The 19,011-nt window shown below is 39.5% G+C and overlaps 1 protein-coding gene across 1 annotated transcript; it reads left to right on the top strand.

The window, feature by feature from the left end:
• The first annotated feature begins 15,178 nt into the window (after window positions 1–15,178).
• On the top strand, window positions 15,179–16,077 carry LOC104090069 (uncharacterized). Its single transcript, XM_009595108.2, has 2 exons — window positions 15,179–15,348; window positions 15,549–16,077. The coding sequence occupies exons 1-2, from the start codon at window positions 15,179–15,181 to the stop codon at window positions 16,075–16,077; spliced, it is 699 nt and encodes a 232-aa protein (XP_009593403.2).
• The last annotated feature ends 2,934 nt before the right edge of the window (window positions 16,078–19,011 follow it).

A 19,011-nucleotide genomic window follows, 5' to 3' on the forward strand; every position in this document is an offset into this window, starting at 1 on the left:
ACTCTTTCTCATAGGTCAAATTTTCATCAAGATGCACCGTGCTGAAGTCTAAAACATGTGATCTCTCTTTATTGTACTCCCGAAGCATGAAATTGTGAAATATGGGATGTACCCCTACTAGGCTCGGAGGCAATTCAAGCCTACAAACAACCTCCCCAACTCTCTCCAAGATCTCAAATGGGCCAATAAATCTCGGGCTCAACTTGCCCTTCTTCACAAATTGAATCACGCCCTTCATAGGTAATACTCGTAGAAGAATCTTCTCACCTTCCATGTAAGCCGCATCTGGAACATTCCGGTCTGCATAAATATTTTGCCTGGACTGCGTTGTACGAAGCTGCTCTTGAATCACTTTCACCTTCTCCGGAGCATCACGAACCAAATTGGTGTCCAACAATCTAGCCTCACCGGGCTCAAACCATCCAACCGGAGTATGACATCACCTCCCATATAAGGCCTTGTACAAAGCCATCTGAATTCTTGACGGATAGTTGTTGTAGGCGAACTCTGCTAGAGGTAGAAACCGGTCCCACCGACCCCCAAAATCCATAGAGCATGCCCGTAACATATCCTCCAAATTCTTAATGGTCCGCTCGGGCAGCCCTTCTATCTAAGTATGAAATGAGGTACTCATCTCGACCCACGTACCTAACTCATATTGCACGGCTTTCCAGAAGTTTAAAGTGAACTGCATGTCCTGGTCTGAAATGATAGAAATAGGCACACCGTGCAGGCGGATAATATCCTGGATGTAAATATGAGCCAACCGCTCTAAAGAGTAAGAAGTCATCATTGGAATAAAGTATGGAAGGAATTAGTTAACCGGTCCACAATGACCCAAACAACATCATACTTCCTCAAGGTCCGTGGCAAGCCTACCACAAAGTCCATAGTTATGCGCTTCCAATTCCACTCTTGTATCACCATCTTCTAAGTCAAACCACCCAATTTCTGATGTTCATACTTCACCTATTTACAATTCAAACACCGAGAGACATGTCCAACAATGTCTTTCTTTAACTTCCTCCACCAATAGTGAATTCATGATACATCTTCATGACACCTGGGTGAATGGAATACTGTGAACCATGAGCCCCCTCAAGGATCAACTCTCTCAATCCATCAACATTCGGAATACAAATCCGACCCTGAAGCCGAATAACACTATCATCCCCAATCACAACCTTCTTGGGACATCTTACATACTAACAAGTAAGGATCATCAAACTGGCGAGCCTTGATACGCTCCAACAAAGATGACTGGGCCACAACCCAAGCAAGCACCCTACTAGGCTCCGACACTAGTAAAAATGCTAATGTCCAATGGCTAATGTCCTCTCCAACGCCAGTAAATATGCCAAACTGCCCATGCTCTCCACCTTCCTCCACAAGGCATCAACCACCATATTAGCCTTTCCCGGATGATATAGTACGGTGATATCATAGTCTTTCAATAACTCTAACCATCTCTGATGCCTCAAATTAAGATCTTTCTCCGTGAATAGATGTTGGAGACTCTGATGGTCAGTATAGACCTCACATGGAACAACATATAGATAGTGCCTCCAAATTTTGAGTGCGTGAACAATGGCAGCTAACTCCAAATCATGCACATGATAATTCTTCTCATGGACATTCAACTGACGAGACGTGTAGGCAATTAGCCTACTATCCTGCATCAATACCGTGCCAAGTCTAATACGCGATGCATCATAATACACAATGTAAAATCCCAAACCTATAGGCAACACCAACACTGGGGCTGTAGTCAAGGTAGTCTTGAGCTTCTGAAAGCTCTCCTCACACTCGTTAGACCATCTAAAAGGAGTTCCCTTCTGATTCAACTTGGTCAATGGGGCTGAGATAGATGAAAACCCCTCTATGAACCTGCGATAGTAACCCGCCAAACCCAACAAGCTCCGGATCTCTATAGCTGAAATAAGTCTAGCTAGTTCTGAACTGCCTCAATCTTATTAGGATCCACCTTGATACCCTCGAAAAATAGAATATGACCCAAAAAGGCAACTGAGTCTAACCATAACTCACACTTCGAAAACTTGACATATAGTTGACGATCCTTCAAAGTCTAAAGTACAATCTGTAGGTGCTGCTCATGCTCCTCTCTACTACAAGAGTAAACTAGAATATCATCAATGATTACACCATGAAGGCTTCTAAGGCATTAGTCAAGCCAAATGACATCACCAAGAACTCGTAATAACTATAACGAGTCCTAAAAGCTGTCTTAGAGACATCCGATGCCCTAATCCTCACCTGATGGTAGCCAGTTCTCAAATCAATCTTCAAAAACACCTTGGCACCCTGAAGTTAGTCAAATAAATTATCAATCCTAGGCAACAAATATTTGTTCTTAATAGTGACCTTGTTCAACTACCGATAATCAATGCACATCCTCATTGATCCGTCTATTTTCTTAACAAACAACATTGGCACACCCCAAGGTTTTACACTTGGTCTAATGATTCCTTTGTCAAGAAAGTCTTGCAACTGATCCTTCAATTCTTGTAACTCAGCTGGAGCCATGCGATACGGTGGAATAGAAATAGGCTGAGTGCCCAGAACTAAATCAATACAAAATTTGATATCCCTATCGGGTGCAATACCCTGATAATCTATAGGTAACACCTCTGGAAACTCACTCACAACCGGTACCAAATCTATAGAAGGAACCTCCGCACTAGAATTATGGATATAAGCTAAATATGCTAAACACCCCTTCTCAATCATACACCGAGCCTTCAAGTATGATACTACCCTGCTGGTGGAGTGACCAAGGGTCCCTCTCCACTCTAAAATAGGTAATCCCGGCATAGCCAAGTCATAGTTTTGGCATGACAATCCAAGATAGCGTGATACGGGGACTACCAATCCATACCAAGGATGACCTCAAAATTCACCATGTCAAGTAACAAATGATCAACTATAGTATCATAACCCTTGATAGTAACAACACAAGATCGATGCACCCGATCAACTACTATAGAATCTCTGACCGGTGTAGACACATAAACAGGAACATTAAGAGAATCACGAGACATACCAAATGTGAAGCAAAAGACACATAAGAATATGTAGAACACAGATCAAACAATACATAAGCATCTCTATGATAGACTAAGATAATACTTGTAATAATTGCATCGAATGACTCCGCCTCAGGTCTAGTCAAAAACGCATAACAATGGGGCTAAGCCCCACCAACCTGTCCTCCACCTTTGGGACGACCTCTTATTGACTAGCCTCCACCTCTAACTAACTGTCCTCCATCTCGGGCTACCTGACCCCTACCTCTAGTTTGTTGTGCGGGTGGAGGGGCCATCGGTGTCGGAACCATGGCACGAGTACCCTATTGTGGCATACTACTCTGCGACCTAGGGCAAAACTTTGTGATGTGCCTCAGATCCCCACACACATAACAAGCCTCGGATGATGTGACTACTGACCTTAGAGCTGTCCCTATCGACCTGAATACCCACCCTAGTAACTTTGTATCGGAGGTAGACTAACCAGAGCTGGAGGTGCACTGTATGCTAGCTACTAAGGACGAGATCCATAATTACTGTGGCTACCTGAAGTACCATGGGTGACCTGCATAGCTGACTGAACCGGCTTGATAAGATGGTCTCTACCAAAGGAACCCCTACATCCAGATGAGGCACCACTAAATCCTCCAAAATGATAAGGCCTCTTGTTAGAGGTTGCGTCTCTCGCCTGAACTCTAATGCGCTCGATCCTCCTGGTGATCTCCACTAGTCGAGTAAAGGAAATCTCAGCCTCAGTATCTCTATCCATCTGAAGTTTGATGCCATAGGTAAGACCATCAATGAACCTTAGAACCTTCTCCCTCTCAGTAGGGATCAGGATAACTGCATGGCGTGACAAAAATCCACAAATCTAGTCTCATACTGAGTTACAGTCATGCTACCATGCTGAAGGTGCTTTACCTGACTACGCAACTCCTCTCTCTAAGTGAAGGGAATAAACTTCTCCAAGAACAACTGCAAAAATTGAGTCCATGTGAAAGGAGGTGATCCCGCTGGCTTGCCCTGCTCATATACTTGCCACCACCTCTTGGCCGAACAATGCATCTAAAAGATAGTGAAAGCAACTCCGTTGGACTCCACTATCCCCATATTACACAAACTCATGGCAACGATCCAAGAAGTCCTAGGCATCCTCGGAAGGTGCACCACTAAAGTGAGGGGGATACAAATTCATGAACTTGTACAACCTCTTCAGCTTATCAACTGACATCACGGGTCTGTCCCCGGCCTATGCAGCAATAATAGGCTAAACTGCCCCAACTGGTAGAACTCATGGGGTCTGGTAACCATGAGCCATCTACTTTAGAGTGTGAGCAGCAGGATTTTGAACTCTTCCCCCGTCCTGAGAAATGGCTGGTGCCATAGGAAACACACCGACATGAGCCATACTCTCCATGAGACCAACCATGTGGACTAAGGCATCCTGAAGCACTAGGGTAGCAATAAACACCTCTGGAACCTATATCAATCCTGCTGGCTCAACTTGATCTGGAATCTCGTCATCCTGCTCTATCTAGGCTCGACAACGGGTGATGTTGCATGTGCTCTAGGTTGAACTTTTCTTCTACCTCAGCCTTTGCCCATGCCCTGGCCTCTACCCCTGGTAGAGGCTACAACCTAGGGCTCTGGCTCCTGATCAGCGGCGGACGAAGCACGTGTCTTCACTATCTATGAGAGAATAAGAGAAAAAAGATTCAAACTTCATGATAGAAGAAATTTGCACGATAAAGAAAGAAAGAATGTGATGTTTTCCTAAAGCCTTATCGCTTTTAGAAGATAAGTACACATGTATCTGTACCAATCCTCAAGACTCTACCAAACTTGCTCATGACTCGTAGACCTATGTAACCTAGGTCCCTGACACCAATTTTTCATGACCTAAAATCCCAACCAATAGGGATCGTGATGGCGCCGAACACCGCTTTCTAGGCAAGCCAATATACAATAGTGAAATATGAAAAAACTACAATAAATGACTAATATCGGGATAATAATGCAATGACCTGATCAGTAGTTTTGAGATTTAGCATTCCATTTGGTGGTTTAAGGTCTTGAGAAGCTTCATATTATGTATTATGACCTATTTGTATGGTCGGTTTTGATTTTCGGGTGATTCGGGATTTATTTGGAAGAATTATCCTTATTTTAGAAGCTTAAGTGGTAAGAGATGATCGGATTTGACTTTTGTATAGACGACTTTGGAATGGTGTTTTGATGGTTCCAATAGCTTCGTATGGTGATTTTTGACTTAGGTGTATGTCCGAATTTAGATTTGGAGGTCTGTAGGTTGATTTGATGCTTTTTTGGTGAAAGTTGGAAAGTTGAAGGTTGAGAGGTTTGATTGGGAGTTAAATTTGTGGATATCGGGTTCAGATTGTAGTTTCGGGAGTTGTTATAGTTCCGTTATGTCATTTGGGATTTGCATGCAAAATTTGAGGTCATTCGGAGTTAATTTGATATGGTTTGGCATGTGTTGTAGAAGTTGAAAGTTTATTACTTCATTAGGCTTGAATTGAGGTGCGATTCGTAGTTTTGATATTGTTCGGTGTTATTTGAGGCCTCGAGTAGGTCCACGTTATGTTTTGGAATTGGTTGACGTGTTTGGATGGGATCCCGGGGGCCTCGAGTGTGTTTCGAATGGATTTCAGACCATTTCCTCATGTCTTGGCCTGTTGTTTTGCTGGTGTCTGATGTTGTTCATCGCGATTATGATCCATGTCTCGCATTCATGTAAGGTAATTTGAAGGCATGCATAATTTGTTCTTCGCGTTCACGAATAAGTGGTTGCATTCACGGAGCTTGGGAAGTCAGTTCATCGCGGTCACGAGTAGAGCTTCGCGTTCGCGTAGTAAGGGAGACCGGCTGGGCACCAGGCTTTTTAGCCTTCGCGTTCGCGAGACCAAGGACATGTTCGCATAGGCACAATGGGGCTAGGCATCAAGTTCACATCTGGTCTTTTGCATTTGCGTAGTGTGATTCGGGCAGCTTTTGATTTTGTTCTTCGCGATCGCAAAGAAGGTCCCGCAATCGTGAAGAGGAACCCCTGGACAGACTATATAGTACTCTATTTTGAGGGCTTTTATTATTTTATCACTTTTTGAGTTAGAGAGCTCGGTTTTAGGCAAATTGGGAGGGAATTTTCACAATTTGAATCGGGGTAAGTGTTTTTGACTCGGATTTGTCCATTATTCATGATTCCATTTTTATTTTTATTATTTAATAAGTGATTAAGTTAGAGAAATTGGGGATTTTTGTATAAACCTTTTCTAAAACAGGAAATGGTGATTTGAAGGCCGATTTGAGGTCAGAATTGGATGAATTTGGTATGGTTGGACTCGTATCGGAAAGGGTGTTCGGATTTTGTGTGTATTGTCGGGTTACGAGATGCGGTCCCGGGGTTTACCTTTTGGGTTGACTTTCTAGTTTTCATTAAAGATCGAAGCTTTATTATCCGATTTTTTTTTTATGGCTTTTATTTATGATATTAAGTTATTTTGGCAATATTCGAGCCGTTCGTAGATTGTTTCACATGGGAAAGGCTTCTTAGTGTATTGATTTAGCTTCTTTGGGATAAGTATCTTGCTTAACTTTGTGTGGGAAAAACTACCCCGTAGAATGTGGTCTAATTGCACTATTTGAATTATTTAAAAGACGTATACATGAAGTGATGAGTGTGTACCCGGGCTTATATGTGGAAAATTGACCATTTAGACTTTTAGGTTACTTTATGCATTTAATTAGAAGTTGTTATTACTTGTTACATCTTTCGTTGTCAAATTTATTCTTATATGCTTAATTGAATTTGTCATTTCATGTTCTACATCTCATTGTCAAGTTTATTCTTATATGCTTTAATTGAAGTTGTTAGTACATGTTCCATCTTTCATTGTCAAGTTGCTCTTATGTCTATTTATTTGAGGTTGTTAGTACACATCATGCCTTTCATTTTTAAATTTATTCTTAAGCAAGTAATTGAAGTTGGAGATAGTAAGAGACATTAACCTGTTTTAGTTGAAGTTGTTGTTTTGTGGAGTATCTTTCTTTATTGAGTTATTTTCGGTTTTACTCTGTTGATGTTGAGAATCTTGTACACATTGTGGTTGACCGATGGGCTATGTGTTGTGGTCATATTGACATTGTTGTTTTTGGAAATGTTGTGGCCTATGGGCATGTGTGGTACAAGTTGATATGTTGTGTTGTGATTTTTGGCACATGTGGATTGGTTGGATGAATTGATTGTTGCTATGCGGAACATAATAGCGGCATCTCACTGTTGTTGATCATACGGAGTGATACGGGTGGATATTGATATATTGTCTGGGCGGAGCAATAAGGGTGGCTATTAGTACCTTGAGAACTTTAGGAACGATTTTCGTGAGAACTTTTCTTCCTAAACTAATTGATAAGTGATTAAGTGTGAATTCTAACCACTTATTAGTACCTTCTTGCTTTAGTTTTAGTCTGAAAGTGTTGATTCTTATTCCCAAAACTAATGAAATTGTAAAACTTGCAGGCATGTTGGAGAATTGGACCTTAACGAAGAATTCTAACTCAAAAAGAAGTGTTCCAGCTCACAAAGGCAAGAAGGAGTGCAGCAAGCCAAAGTGCAGTCCGCAGAAGAAAGTGTGGTCCACAGAAATACATCTGCGGCCACAGAGCTGATACCTGAGCCTCAGAGGATTTGTTAACAAGTGCGGTCCGCACATCAAATTGTGCGGCCGCAATACCTATTCGCACTGACAAGAATTCAAAAGATCAGAGAAGGTGCAAAATTACCAAGTGTGAAGCCTTGCCAAAAGTGCAGCCGGAGAAGGAAAAGTGCAGCCGCAGTAGCTGAAGTGCAGCCGCAGATGAAATTATGTGGCTGCAGAATCTCTCCACTTGAACAAGATAATCAAAGTGCGAACCGCACATGAAATTGTGTGGCCGCAGAATCTCCCGAATGGCATTTTTGTCAACAAATTTTAGGGTACTATAAATAGACGGGAAAAACCTTTTTAGAGAAAGTTTTGTATTGTTTTGAGTAGTAGCGGTTATATTATGTTGTTTTGGGAAAGTAGTGACTAATTTGGGTGAAGAAACATTAGTTTTATCAATTTAATCTTAGTTTATGGCTTTAATTAGTTCTTCTTTGTTGTTTTCTTCACTTTCTAGCATGAGTAGCTAGATTTTCTCTAGGGTAATGACCCAACCCTAGTGTGTAAACCTTATGGATAATTAATTTAGTACTTGTTTATGATTAGGTATTTATTATTTAGCTTTGTTCATACATTATTTCTAGAATTAATGATTACAAATATTAATTCATGCATATTTGACTTGGTTCTTACTTGAGAAAGAGAGACTTAGTCTAGAAAAACTTGACTGACAAAAAAATGGGCCAGTTAAGATTTTGGCTAGTCTAATTAAAGGATTTGAACTAGAGATAGGGAAAACCTGACTTGAGCTCATATCAACTGTTTGAATTGATACCCAATTGGACTTTAGAAAGCCAATTTGGGCACAATCACTCTATAACTGAGAGGTATTGAGTGGGTAATTGAAAGTTGAAAGTTATAATGCACCCCAGTCACTAAAACAAGCATTAACGTGATTTACCCATTAGGTTAGCACCTAAGAAAAGGTTACACCCCTAGGTTTTTCCCATTTGATAAAAACATCAAAAATAATTATTCGCTTTCTAGTTTTTTCTACTTAGTTTAATTTTGTTATTGTTAATTTTAGAAGTAGAAAACAAAAACCCATTGTTGGAAGTGAAATTAAGTTATTTCACGTACTCTCATCAAGTGTCTACTCTAACACCACTTATAAACTCCTTATGGAAATCGACCCTGACTCTTGTTGGATACTATTCTTCCAATGACCGTTTCTACTCACTATTGAGTGTGGATTGGACGTGGATCAGTAAGTAACTCTAATCCACTTTCTTTCAATTCCTCATTACTTTTCATGAGTTTTTAACATCAAATCTAGGATTTCCATGGTAGAAATTAGGGATTTGGGTAGAACTTAGGGATATTGCAAAATTGAGATTTAGACCTTAAACTGAGGTTGATTTTTGAAACAAAACACATAACCGGGCTCGGGAATGAATGGATAATCGAATTTTGGTCCGAATCTCAGATTTTGACCAAGCGAATTTGGGGTTGACTTTTGTTGACTTTTTCAAATTCATCAAAAATTGAACCTTTTTCATTCGTGGGTAGGGTCTAAAGCTTATTTTGAATTGTTTGAATGATATTTGTCTAGATTTGATTAGTTTGGAGGCTTGTTCGACAGGAAAAGTCATAGGTGATTGTTGAGTTGGTTGCACATAGAGGTAAGTGTTGTGTCTAACATTGACTTGAGTGAATTAGGACTTGTTGGTGTATTTGTTACGTGAATTATGTGGGAAAACTTGATATATGCAAGGTGACGAGTGTATATGCATCGTCATGGTATTAAGCATGCGGGATTGGGCTATTTACTTCCATGTCTTCATTAATTCCATGTTATCTCTTATACATGTTTTAATTGCTACATATTCTTACTTGTTATTTATACTTTACTTGTTGTTTGTTATTTAATTGTTACTTATTTCGATTTGTTCATTTCTCACTCAATATCTGCTTACCTGCTACATGTTCCTACTTTCCTTAATTGTATATTTTCTTGGTCATGTGTTTTTACTTGTTTGTATTGTCTTTATATTACTTGATGCACTCTATTATATTATTTCGATTACGTGATCCATTTAGCTATTTTTGTATTGATGAATTGTCAAGGTTTGGGATTATGAGGTGTTGGATATTCTTCGATTGTATTGGTAGTTCTTTAATGTTCCGCACCATTTCTCATTTGTGTTGAGATTACGTAATTGGTTGTGTTGAGTTGGTTATGTTAATAAGTTGATGTTGGGAACGGGTTGTGCCCCCGCAATGTTGTAGTTGTTTGTTATTGGAGAGTTTTATCTCGGTATTGTGATATGAGATTGAGATCTTGTTATTCTGGGGGCCTCTGGTGGTTGACCTTTGGGTCCGTTTATATGATTTCACTGCTTTATTTCTATTCTGTTATTATTATTTTGAACAGGTTTTCTGTGAGTGACTTGCCATGACCTTGTCACTACTTCGTCGAGGTTAGGCTCAACACTTACAGATTACATGGGGTCGATTGTACTCATGCTACACTTTTGCACTTCTTGTGCAAATTCCGGTGTTGGTCCTAGCGGCACGTAGCAGAGACTGCTCGAATTCAACTGCTATATGAGGCTTGAGGTAGAGCTAATGGCGTTCGTAGTCCCTGAAGTCCCCTTCTATCATGTTATACTGTTTATTTAGTTTCAAACATTTGTACTTTATTTCAAACCGTATTTGTATTATTTTAGTTGCTCATGTACTTGTGACTCCGAATTTCTGGGAACAGATTTAGTTCTGTGTTATTTATATAAATACTTTGTTCATTTTCGAGTTTATCAGTTGTTAATTATCATTACTCCGTTATAATTGGTTAAAATTGGTTATGTAATTAGATAATGTTGGCTTGCCTAGCAAATTTTACTGCTACAATGTCTCGTTTTCATCTTATTGTGTTGAGGTTCTATCAAAAACAGCCTCTCTACTCCTCTGGAGTAGGGGTAAGGTCTGTGTACATACTACCCTCCCCAGACCCCACTTGTGGGATTTCACTAGGTTGTTGTTGTTGTTGTTGTTGTTATTGGCTTGCCTAGCAAGTGAATGTTAGGCGCCATCACGACCCTACGGTTGGGATTTCGGGTCGTGACAATAATGATGGCTATTTTGTAAGTAGGTTCAGTTGTGAAGAGGATAAGGATTTGGTCATGTGCTCGAAGCCTTATACATTGAATAACATACAAGTTATCACTAAGCCAAAGACTACAGATTTTAACTTCAATGATGACGTTTTGAAGACAACTAATTACTCTATGGATTAAGTTGCACAACCTTCCCCTCAATTGTTGGACTGTAAATGCCCTAATTAAAATAAGAAGCAGTCTGGGACAACAATCTATGCAGATGATTGTACCACTCAAAACAACAGGATATCATTTGCCAGGATTTTGTTACGATCCATAATAGCTTAGTTTGAATTCCATACTGTATCAATTTTAGTTCAGCTAAGAGTTGGTAGAAGTCACGTGAGGTGCACGTGTGCAGAAAGTTAGTTAGGCAGTTAGAGGATGAACTTTCCGAAAGTTAGTTACAAGTTAGTTACAGCCGATTCCCTTTCCATATAAGCTGAGATCAAGGTTGTTGTAATGCTCATTCAATTAGAATTGATTCTCAATGAAATATCTCTCTTTCTATCTCTAAAAACCTTTGAATCATTTCTCTCTCTAAATGGTTTGTTCAAGAGCAATTCTCTCAATTTGCTCTTTAGGATACTTAGCTTTTCCTTTAATTTCGATAGCTTGTATCATTGGTATTAGAGTGGATCTTTTCCTTGGATTTGTGAATCAAAAATGGGGAAACATAACACTAGAATTCAGGAACTCCGTCGATACTTGGACGGTCTTCGAGGATCATTCGAAGGAATCGCTGGATTAGTGGAAGAATTGTGTAGATCTATGAATGAAAGACTTGCACACTCGATGGAAGAACTTAAGAAGATTCTATTGACAGGTAGAGGTAATGCACGAACTGCTGCAGAAGAAGAAGTAACAGCAACAACAGGAAGGGCTTAACGAAGGGAGGAATATGAGCTGCCTACTAGGAGCCATCAGTTGGAATTCCCTAAATTTGATGGAACTAGGCTTCGCGATTGGCTGTATCAGTGTGAGCAATTTTTGAGGTGGATCTGACCCCTGAAGTTTTGAAGGTGAAGTTGGCTTCTTGTCGTTTGGCTGGGAAAGCTCTTCAATGGCATCAAGTGTACATGAAAACTCGACTTTCAAGGGATTGTCCTAATTGGGGGGAGTATGTGAGGTGTTTGTATGCAAGGTTTGGGTCAGAATTATTTGATGATCCAATGGGTGATTTGAAGGATCATAGACAGGTAACTTTTATGCAAGACTATGTAGACTTATTTGATGAATTACTAACTAAGGTCGAGTTAAATGAAGAGTATGTTGTTAGCTATTTCCTTAGAGGTCTTAAATCTGAAATTGGTTTGCCAGTCAAAATATTTGCACCTAGATTTTTGCAGAAAGCTATTAGCCTTGCTAGAATCCAAGAATAAACTTTATTCATACAAAAACAAACTCTAAAAACGGCTTCTGTTCTTTCTACACCTAGACCAATTCATAAACTTTTTACCAATCCTACTTACTCACAGAACCCACACCCAAACCACTCTAAACCAAATTCATCTTTCCAAAAATACCAAGGTTCCTACTCAGGAACAACGAAACCATCGTACAGAAACCCAAGACTTTTGAGCCCTGCTGAAATGAAGGAGAAGAGGGCTAATGGACCGTGCTTTAATTGTGATGAAAAGTATGTTCCGGGTCCTGTATGTGCAAAAAGAAGACAGTTATTCTCTATTGAGGTGGTAGAACCTGAGGAAGAAGGGAATGGTGAGGAAGATATTTTGTTTGATCCCTCTGAATTACTAAACATGGAAGGATTTGCCTATGATATTGATTCTGATGGTGTAATCCTACCTCATGTTTTGGTACATGCTATGACTAGCACTGAAGATTTCAGAACTATGTTTAGAACTATGTTTAGAACTATGAGAGTGACTGGATCAGTTAAAGGCAAAGCGGTGAAGATCTTGATTGATACTAGCAGTACCCTCAACTTTATGGATCTTAATACTGCAAAAAGACTAGGGTGCTATTTAACAATGATCTATCCATTTGTTGTATCTGTAGCTGATGGGAATAGAATGTACAGCAAAGCCATCTGCAAGGGATTCATTTGGAAAATGCAAGGAGTTCAATTCATGTCAGAGATGCTGACTCTTCCTCTTAGTGGCTGTAACATGGTTTTGGGAGTGCAATGGCTAGTAACATTGGGTGACATTCTATGAAACTTCAGGAAGCTGAAGATGGAATTCAAGATTGGAAGTCAAAAGGTGTCACTAAGGGGCACTCAATCTCCTTCTATGAAGTTAGTAGGACAAGGTCAGATGGACAAACTCTTGTTCAAACCTGTTGAATTATCAATGATGTCATTAGGAGTATTAGCTGCAGAATGTGAGACTGAACCATGCTTGTGGGGACTAGGAGAACAGGTAGATGTGGTAGTAAACAAGGAAGGATTGTAGAAATTATTGAAGGAGTATAATAATTTATTTGAAGTTCCTAAATACCCGCCACCACCAAGACAGCATGATCATAGGATTGTCTTGAAGGATGGCACTTCCCCTGTCAATATTAGACCTTATAGGTATCCTACTATAAAAAAAAAAGAAGAAATTGAAAAGATGGTTGAGGAGTTGATGTCTACTGGTGTGATTAGGAATAGCACCAGTCCAAATTCATCACCCATTGTCATGGTCAAGAAGAAAGATGGAGGCTGGAGAATGTGTGTAGACTACATGGAACTCAATCGCTATACAGTTAAGGACAAGTTTCCAATACCAGTGATAGAAGAGCTATTAGATGAGTTACATGGTGCCAGATTCTTTTCAAAGCTGGACCTCAGATCAGGATACCACCAAATTAGGATGTGGGAAGATGAAATTCCTAAGACAGTATTTAGAACCCATCATGGCCACTTTGAGTTCTTGGTCATACCCTTTGGGCTTACTAATGCCCCCTCTACTTTTCAAAGTTTGATGAATTAAATTTTTATGCCTTATCTCAGGAAATTCATCTTAGTTTTCTTTGATGACATTTTGGTGTACAACTCTTCTTTGGAGGATCATCTCTCACATTTGGAGAAACTTTTTTAGATTTTAAGGACCAATGTCATGTTTGTCAAGCAAAGCAAATGTGCTTTTGGAAAAACCAAAGTGGATTACTTGGGTCATGTGATCGCAGAACAAAGGGTATCTACGGACACTCAAAAGGTGTCAGCAATACTCATTTGGCCTCCACCAACCAACATTAAAGTCTTGAGGGGATTCTTGGGTCTCACAGGTTATTACAGAAGATTCATAAAGGGCTATGGTTCTATTTCTAAACCTTTAACTGACCTCTTGAAGAAAGGTTGTTTTGCATGGAATGGAGCTGTAACTATAGCATTTAAAACACTAAAGGAGATGATCACTTCAGCCCCTATTTTGGCCCTGGCAGATTTTTCTAAGGAAATTATTGTTGAAATAGATGCATTAGGAGAAGGCATTGGTGCAGTTCTCACTCAAGATGGTCGACCTATAGCCTTCTTCAGTAGAGGATTATCAGAAAGAAACAAGGCCTTATCAGTTTATGAAAGAGAGCTCATGGCCTTGGTATGTGCAGTGCAAAAATAGAGGCCATATCTGCTAGGTAGATACTTTACAATTAAGACTGACCACCACAGTCTTAAGTACCTACTTGAGCAGAGAATTATTACACCAAGTCAACAGAAGTGGCTAGTTAAGCTGCTTGGTTATGATTACAGCATATCCTATAAGAGTGAGAAGGAAAACATTGTTGCAGATGCTCAGTCTAGGAAGGATGAGGCAGTGCAGCTTTGTAGCATTTTTGCAATATAGATGGACTTATTAGAAGAAGTCAAACAATCATGGCAACATGATATTGTCTTACAAAAGATGGTACAAAACTTGCAGACCACATCAACAATCAAGCCATACTACAAGTTTCAAGCGGGGATCTTAAGTAAAAAGGGCAGATGATGGTGTGGAACAATGGAGATTTGAAGACAAAACTGATAGCTTGTTATCACAACAGTTCAATTGGAGGACACTCTGGGATTACTGCTACCTTTAGCATACTAAAACAAAACTTTTATTGGAAGAAAATGAAGCAAGTTGTATACTCCTATGTAAGGGAGTGTGACACTTGTCAAGGGTGTAAGAATGAGAATGTAGCTCACCCAGGGTTGTTGCAACCCTTACCTATTCCTGATAAGATATAGCAAGATGTTTGTATGGACTTCATAGAAGGACTATCAAAAGCCCATGGCAAGGAGGTCATTTTTGTAGTGGTTGATAGATTAAGCAAAGCTGCCCATTTCATGGCTCTAAAGCACCCTTACACTGCTTTGGAGGTAGCCTAGATATTCATGGACAATGTCTTTAAACTCCATGGAATTCCTAAGACTATAGTTTCTAACAAAGATGTAGTCTTCACTAGCAAATTCTGGAAAGAGTTGTTCAAATTGCAAAAGGTTTCTTTGCTAACTTCAACTGCTTACCAGCCTCAGATTGATGGTCAAACTGGGGTGGTTAACAGGTGCTTGGAATGTTACCTTAGGCGTATGAATTTTGATCGACCAAAAGAGTGGCCCAAGTGGTTGTCATTAGCTGAATGGTGGTTTAACACTACCTATCACTCAGCCATTAAAATGACACCCTATGAGGTAGTGTATGGGATAAACCACCACCATTGCTACCCTATATGCCCTTTGATTCTCAACTGGATGTTGTTGACAGAAGCTTACAAGCGAGAGAAGCCACATTTAGAGCTGTGAAGTCTCACTTATTGAGAGCTCAAAGCAGGATAAAATCCCAGGCTGGTAAGGGCAGGGCTGATAGAACTTATGCAGTATGTGAATGGGTCTATGTTAAGCTGCAACCATACAGACAATTATCTTTAAATAGTCATTCCTTTCAGAAGTTATCAGCCAAATACTTTGGCCCTTTTCAGATCATCCAAAGGGTTGGACAAGTTGCATACACCTTGGCTTTGCCTCCTCAGTCAAATATCCACCCCACATTCCACATTTCTCAGCTCAAAAATAAGTTAGGTACTCACACAACTTCTCCTACACTTCCAGTTGTTCATGCTGAACATGGCCATGTCCTGCTTACTCTTGAAGCCATCTTAGACAGAAGATTAGCTCCCAATAATGTCAGAGCTACAACACCGGTTCTAGTCAAATGGTTGAATGATGGCCCTGAGGACAGTACCTGGGAAGATTGGCAAGAGTTCCAACTCAAATTTTCTTTTTTTAATCCTTGAGGACAAGGATTGTTTCAGGGGGGAGTGATATTACGATCCATAATAGTTGAATTCCATACTGTATCAATTTTAGTTCAGCTAAGAGTTGGTAGAAGTCACGTGAGGTGCACGTGTGCAGAAAGTTAGTTAGACAGTTAGAGGAGGAACTTTCCGGAAGTTAGTTACAAGTTAGTTACAGTTGATTCTCTTTCCATATAAGCTGAGATCAAGGTTGTTGTAATGCTCATTCAATTATAATTGATTCTCAATGAAATATCTCTCTTTCTCTCTCTAAATACCTCTTAATCATTTCTCTCTAAGTTGTCTATTCAAGAGCAATTTCTCTCAATTTGCTCTTTAGGATACTTAGCTTTTCCTTTAATTTCGATAGCTTGTATCAGATTTTGGTGGAAGTTGATATAACTAAGATCCGCCAAATAATATTAAAGTGAACGATCCTAAAGGAAAGATATTTGATCAAGAATTATAGTACGATTGGAAGCTTATCTATCATCCAAATTGCTTACAGGTGGGACATAATTGTTAGAAAATAAATAAGCAACACCTCAAACTACAGCACACCATCTAGAATAAAAGGCAGCACCACAAGCAAGAAACAAGTTTCAAAAGCAAAGAGTTGAATGATAGCCTACAGGAGTAGACGGAAATGGAAAGCAACAAAAGATAGACAAAGGGACTGAAGTGCATAAGGGGGAGAGACCTCCAACTAAACAGAATAAAGACTGGCAAGAAGTCAGGGGTAGGTTCACGACAAAGAATAATTAAATACTTGAGAATGATAACCTGGTAGTTATGATAATTTAATGTACTAGTGGAACAAGGAAAGGTAATAGATGAAAATTAAAATCCAAATGGGCCTGGTATAATGCGGTGCAGTACAAGTGGAGGAGCAGAGAATGGAGAACATAATCCCATCAACCTTTACCTATCAACCTTTACCTATAAAATAAAGTTATTGGATTCTACAAAATATTGGTAAGCTCCACAAGCAACGAAAATTCCTACTATATACCTGTGAGTATTGAAATGTGGCCCAATACATAGCAGACATCGGCAGTTACAATTCATAAGATCTTTTATTAGTGAAGATGTAGTTGAATCATTAAAGGAAATGGATGATCTGAAAGCACCAGGTGAAAATGGTTTTAATTTTTATTTCTTCAAGAAATCCTGGTCTATCATTGGTACCGAGGTAACTAATGCAGTACTTTAATTCTTTGACACAAGCAACATGTACAATCTAATCAATAATATCTCAGTAACTCTAATCCCTAGAATAAAGAACCCCACATCAATTAAGGAATATAGTCTAATCTCCTGTTGCACTACCCTGTATAAACTCATTTCAAAAATACTTACCAATGGATTATAATATGTGATGAAATCACTGGTTAAGAGTAGTTAGGCTGCCTTTGCGCCAGGCAGGCTGCTTATTGATAATGTGTTGCTAAGCCATGAGCTAGTGAAAGGGTATGGAAGGAAAGAGATCTCACCAAAGAGTTGATTAAGATACACATACAAAAATATTATAAGCCTATTGAATGGATATTTTTTGAATAAGTACTCACAGGGTTGAATTTCCTAGAGAAGTTTGTAAGGTGGATTATGACCTATGTCAAGATCGTGTCCTATTCCATTGTCATAAATGAAAGTCCAACGACCCCATTTATGGATAATGGAGGGGTCAGACAGGGTGACCACATGTCCCCCTACTTATTTGTTTTGCCAATGGAGTACTTGACTAGATTACTGAAAACTTTAAAGGACAAGCCAAATTTTAATTATCATCTCAGATGTGAGAAGCTAAACATAATTCAACTTAGTTTTGTTGAAGATTTGCTACTCTTTTGTACAGGTGATGTAGGTTCTGTTTAACTACTATATGAGTGCTTCCAAAATTCTCATAGGTTTTAGGTTTAATCGCAATCAGAGTAAAATCTGGGTATACTTTGGAGGTGTACTAGAAAGGATGATAGGAAGGATTACTATGTGGACTGTAAAATTTTTATCTTATGCAAAAAGATCCAATTTTAATTTTAGATTCAATTTGTTTTGTCATATATCTTATAACGTTAAATTTATATATGGTTCTAAGGATATGTGATACAATTTGATACAAATTATATAGAGAAATAGAAATATGTGTTTTCTTGGCTATGAAAATGAAAATAATGAGCAAAAGAATGAATAAGGTAAAATAAAACAAGCACGAGGAGATATCTTTCAATATGAGAAGTGATCTTTTGTTACAGTGTATTCTACGTGTCCCTATGCTTACAAGGATTCCCCCCCCAGGATTCCCCCTTTTATAATAGAAGGATCCTACTTTATTTATAATAAAATAAAGCATATAGTGGAGGACCCATGATGAATGATCTCTTTCTCGATTTCCGCCAAGATTCTCTCCCTTAGTGCGGTTGTAACGGCTCTTGTCTGTGAACTCGATACTGGCTCGAACTCGTTATTGGGTTGAGCCCTCGGTTTTGGCTTGAGTTTGACCTTCGGGGTGGGCGTTGCACATTTTCGACATCGAAGCAATGCCTTGCGGATCGATTTGGTCACGGGCTCGATAAAAGTATCGAGTCGACTCCTCGATCAGCCTTCGGACTCGAGGCTCGTTTGTACTGTCTTCGGAACTCATCCCGAAACCCTACTCCGGTTGCTTACCATTCGAACTCGATCGAACGTAGGAAGACCAAAATCTATTTTGACTGTATACAGATAGTCCCCTCGTTTCTCCGAAAGAATATAGTGAGAAACGATATAATATTTTAATGGCTCGATCCGATTATAATCTGACGCTTCCATTGGGTTCGACCATGACGCATGTGATAGCTGTTCCGTCGGTTTAGTCTTTCAAGACATTTAATGCATGCCAGGCGATGGTTGGCCACCACTGATACTGAACTGCCATCGCTTGAACCTATAAATAAC

Source organism: Nicotiana tomentosiformis, chromosome 6 (assembly GCF_000390325.3).
Source record: "Nicotiana tomentosiformis chromosome 6, ASM39032v3, whole genome shotgun sequence".
NCBI classification, from domain to species: Eukaryota; Viridiplantae; Streptophyta; class Magnoliopsida; order Solanales; family Solanaceae; genus Nicotiana; species Nicotiana tomentosiformis.

Coding starts and splice junctions, on each gene's coding strand:
- LOC104090069 (XM_009595108.2), top strand. CDS start 15,179: ATGGACAATGTCTTTAAACTCCATGGAATTCCTAAGACTATAGTTTCT. Junction 15,349..15,548: donor CAAACTGGGGTGGTTAACAG/GTGCTTGGAATG, acceptor TGTTGTTGACAG/AAGCTTACAAGCGAGAGAAG.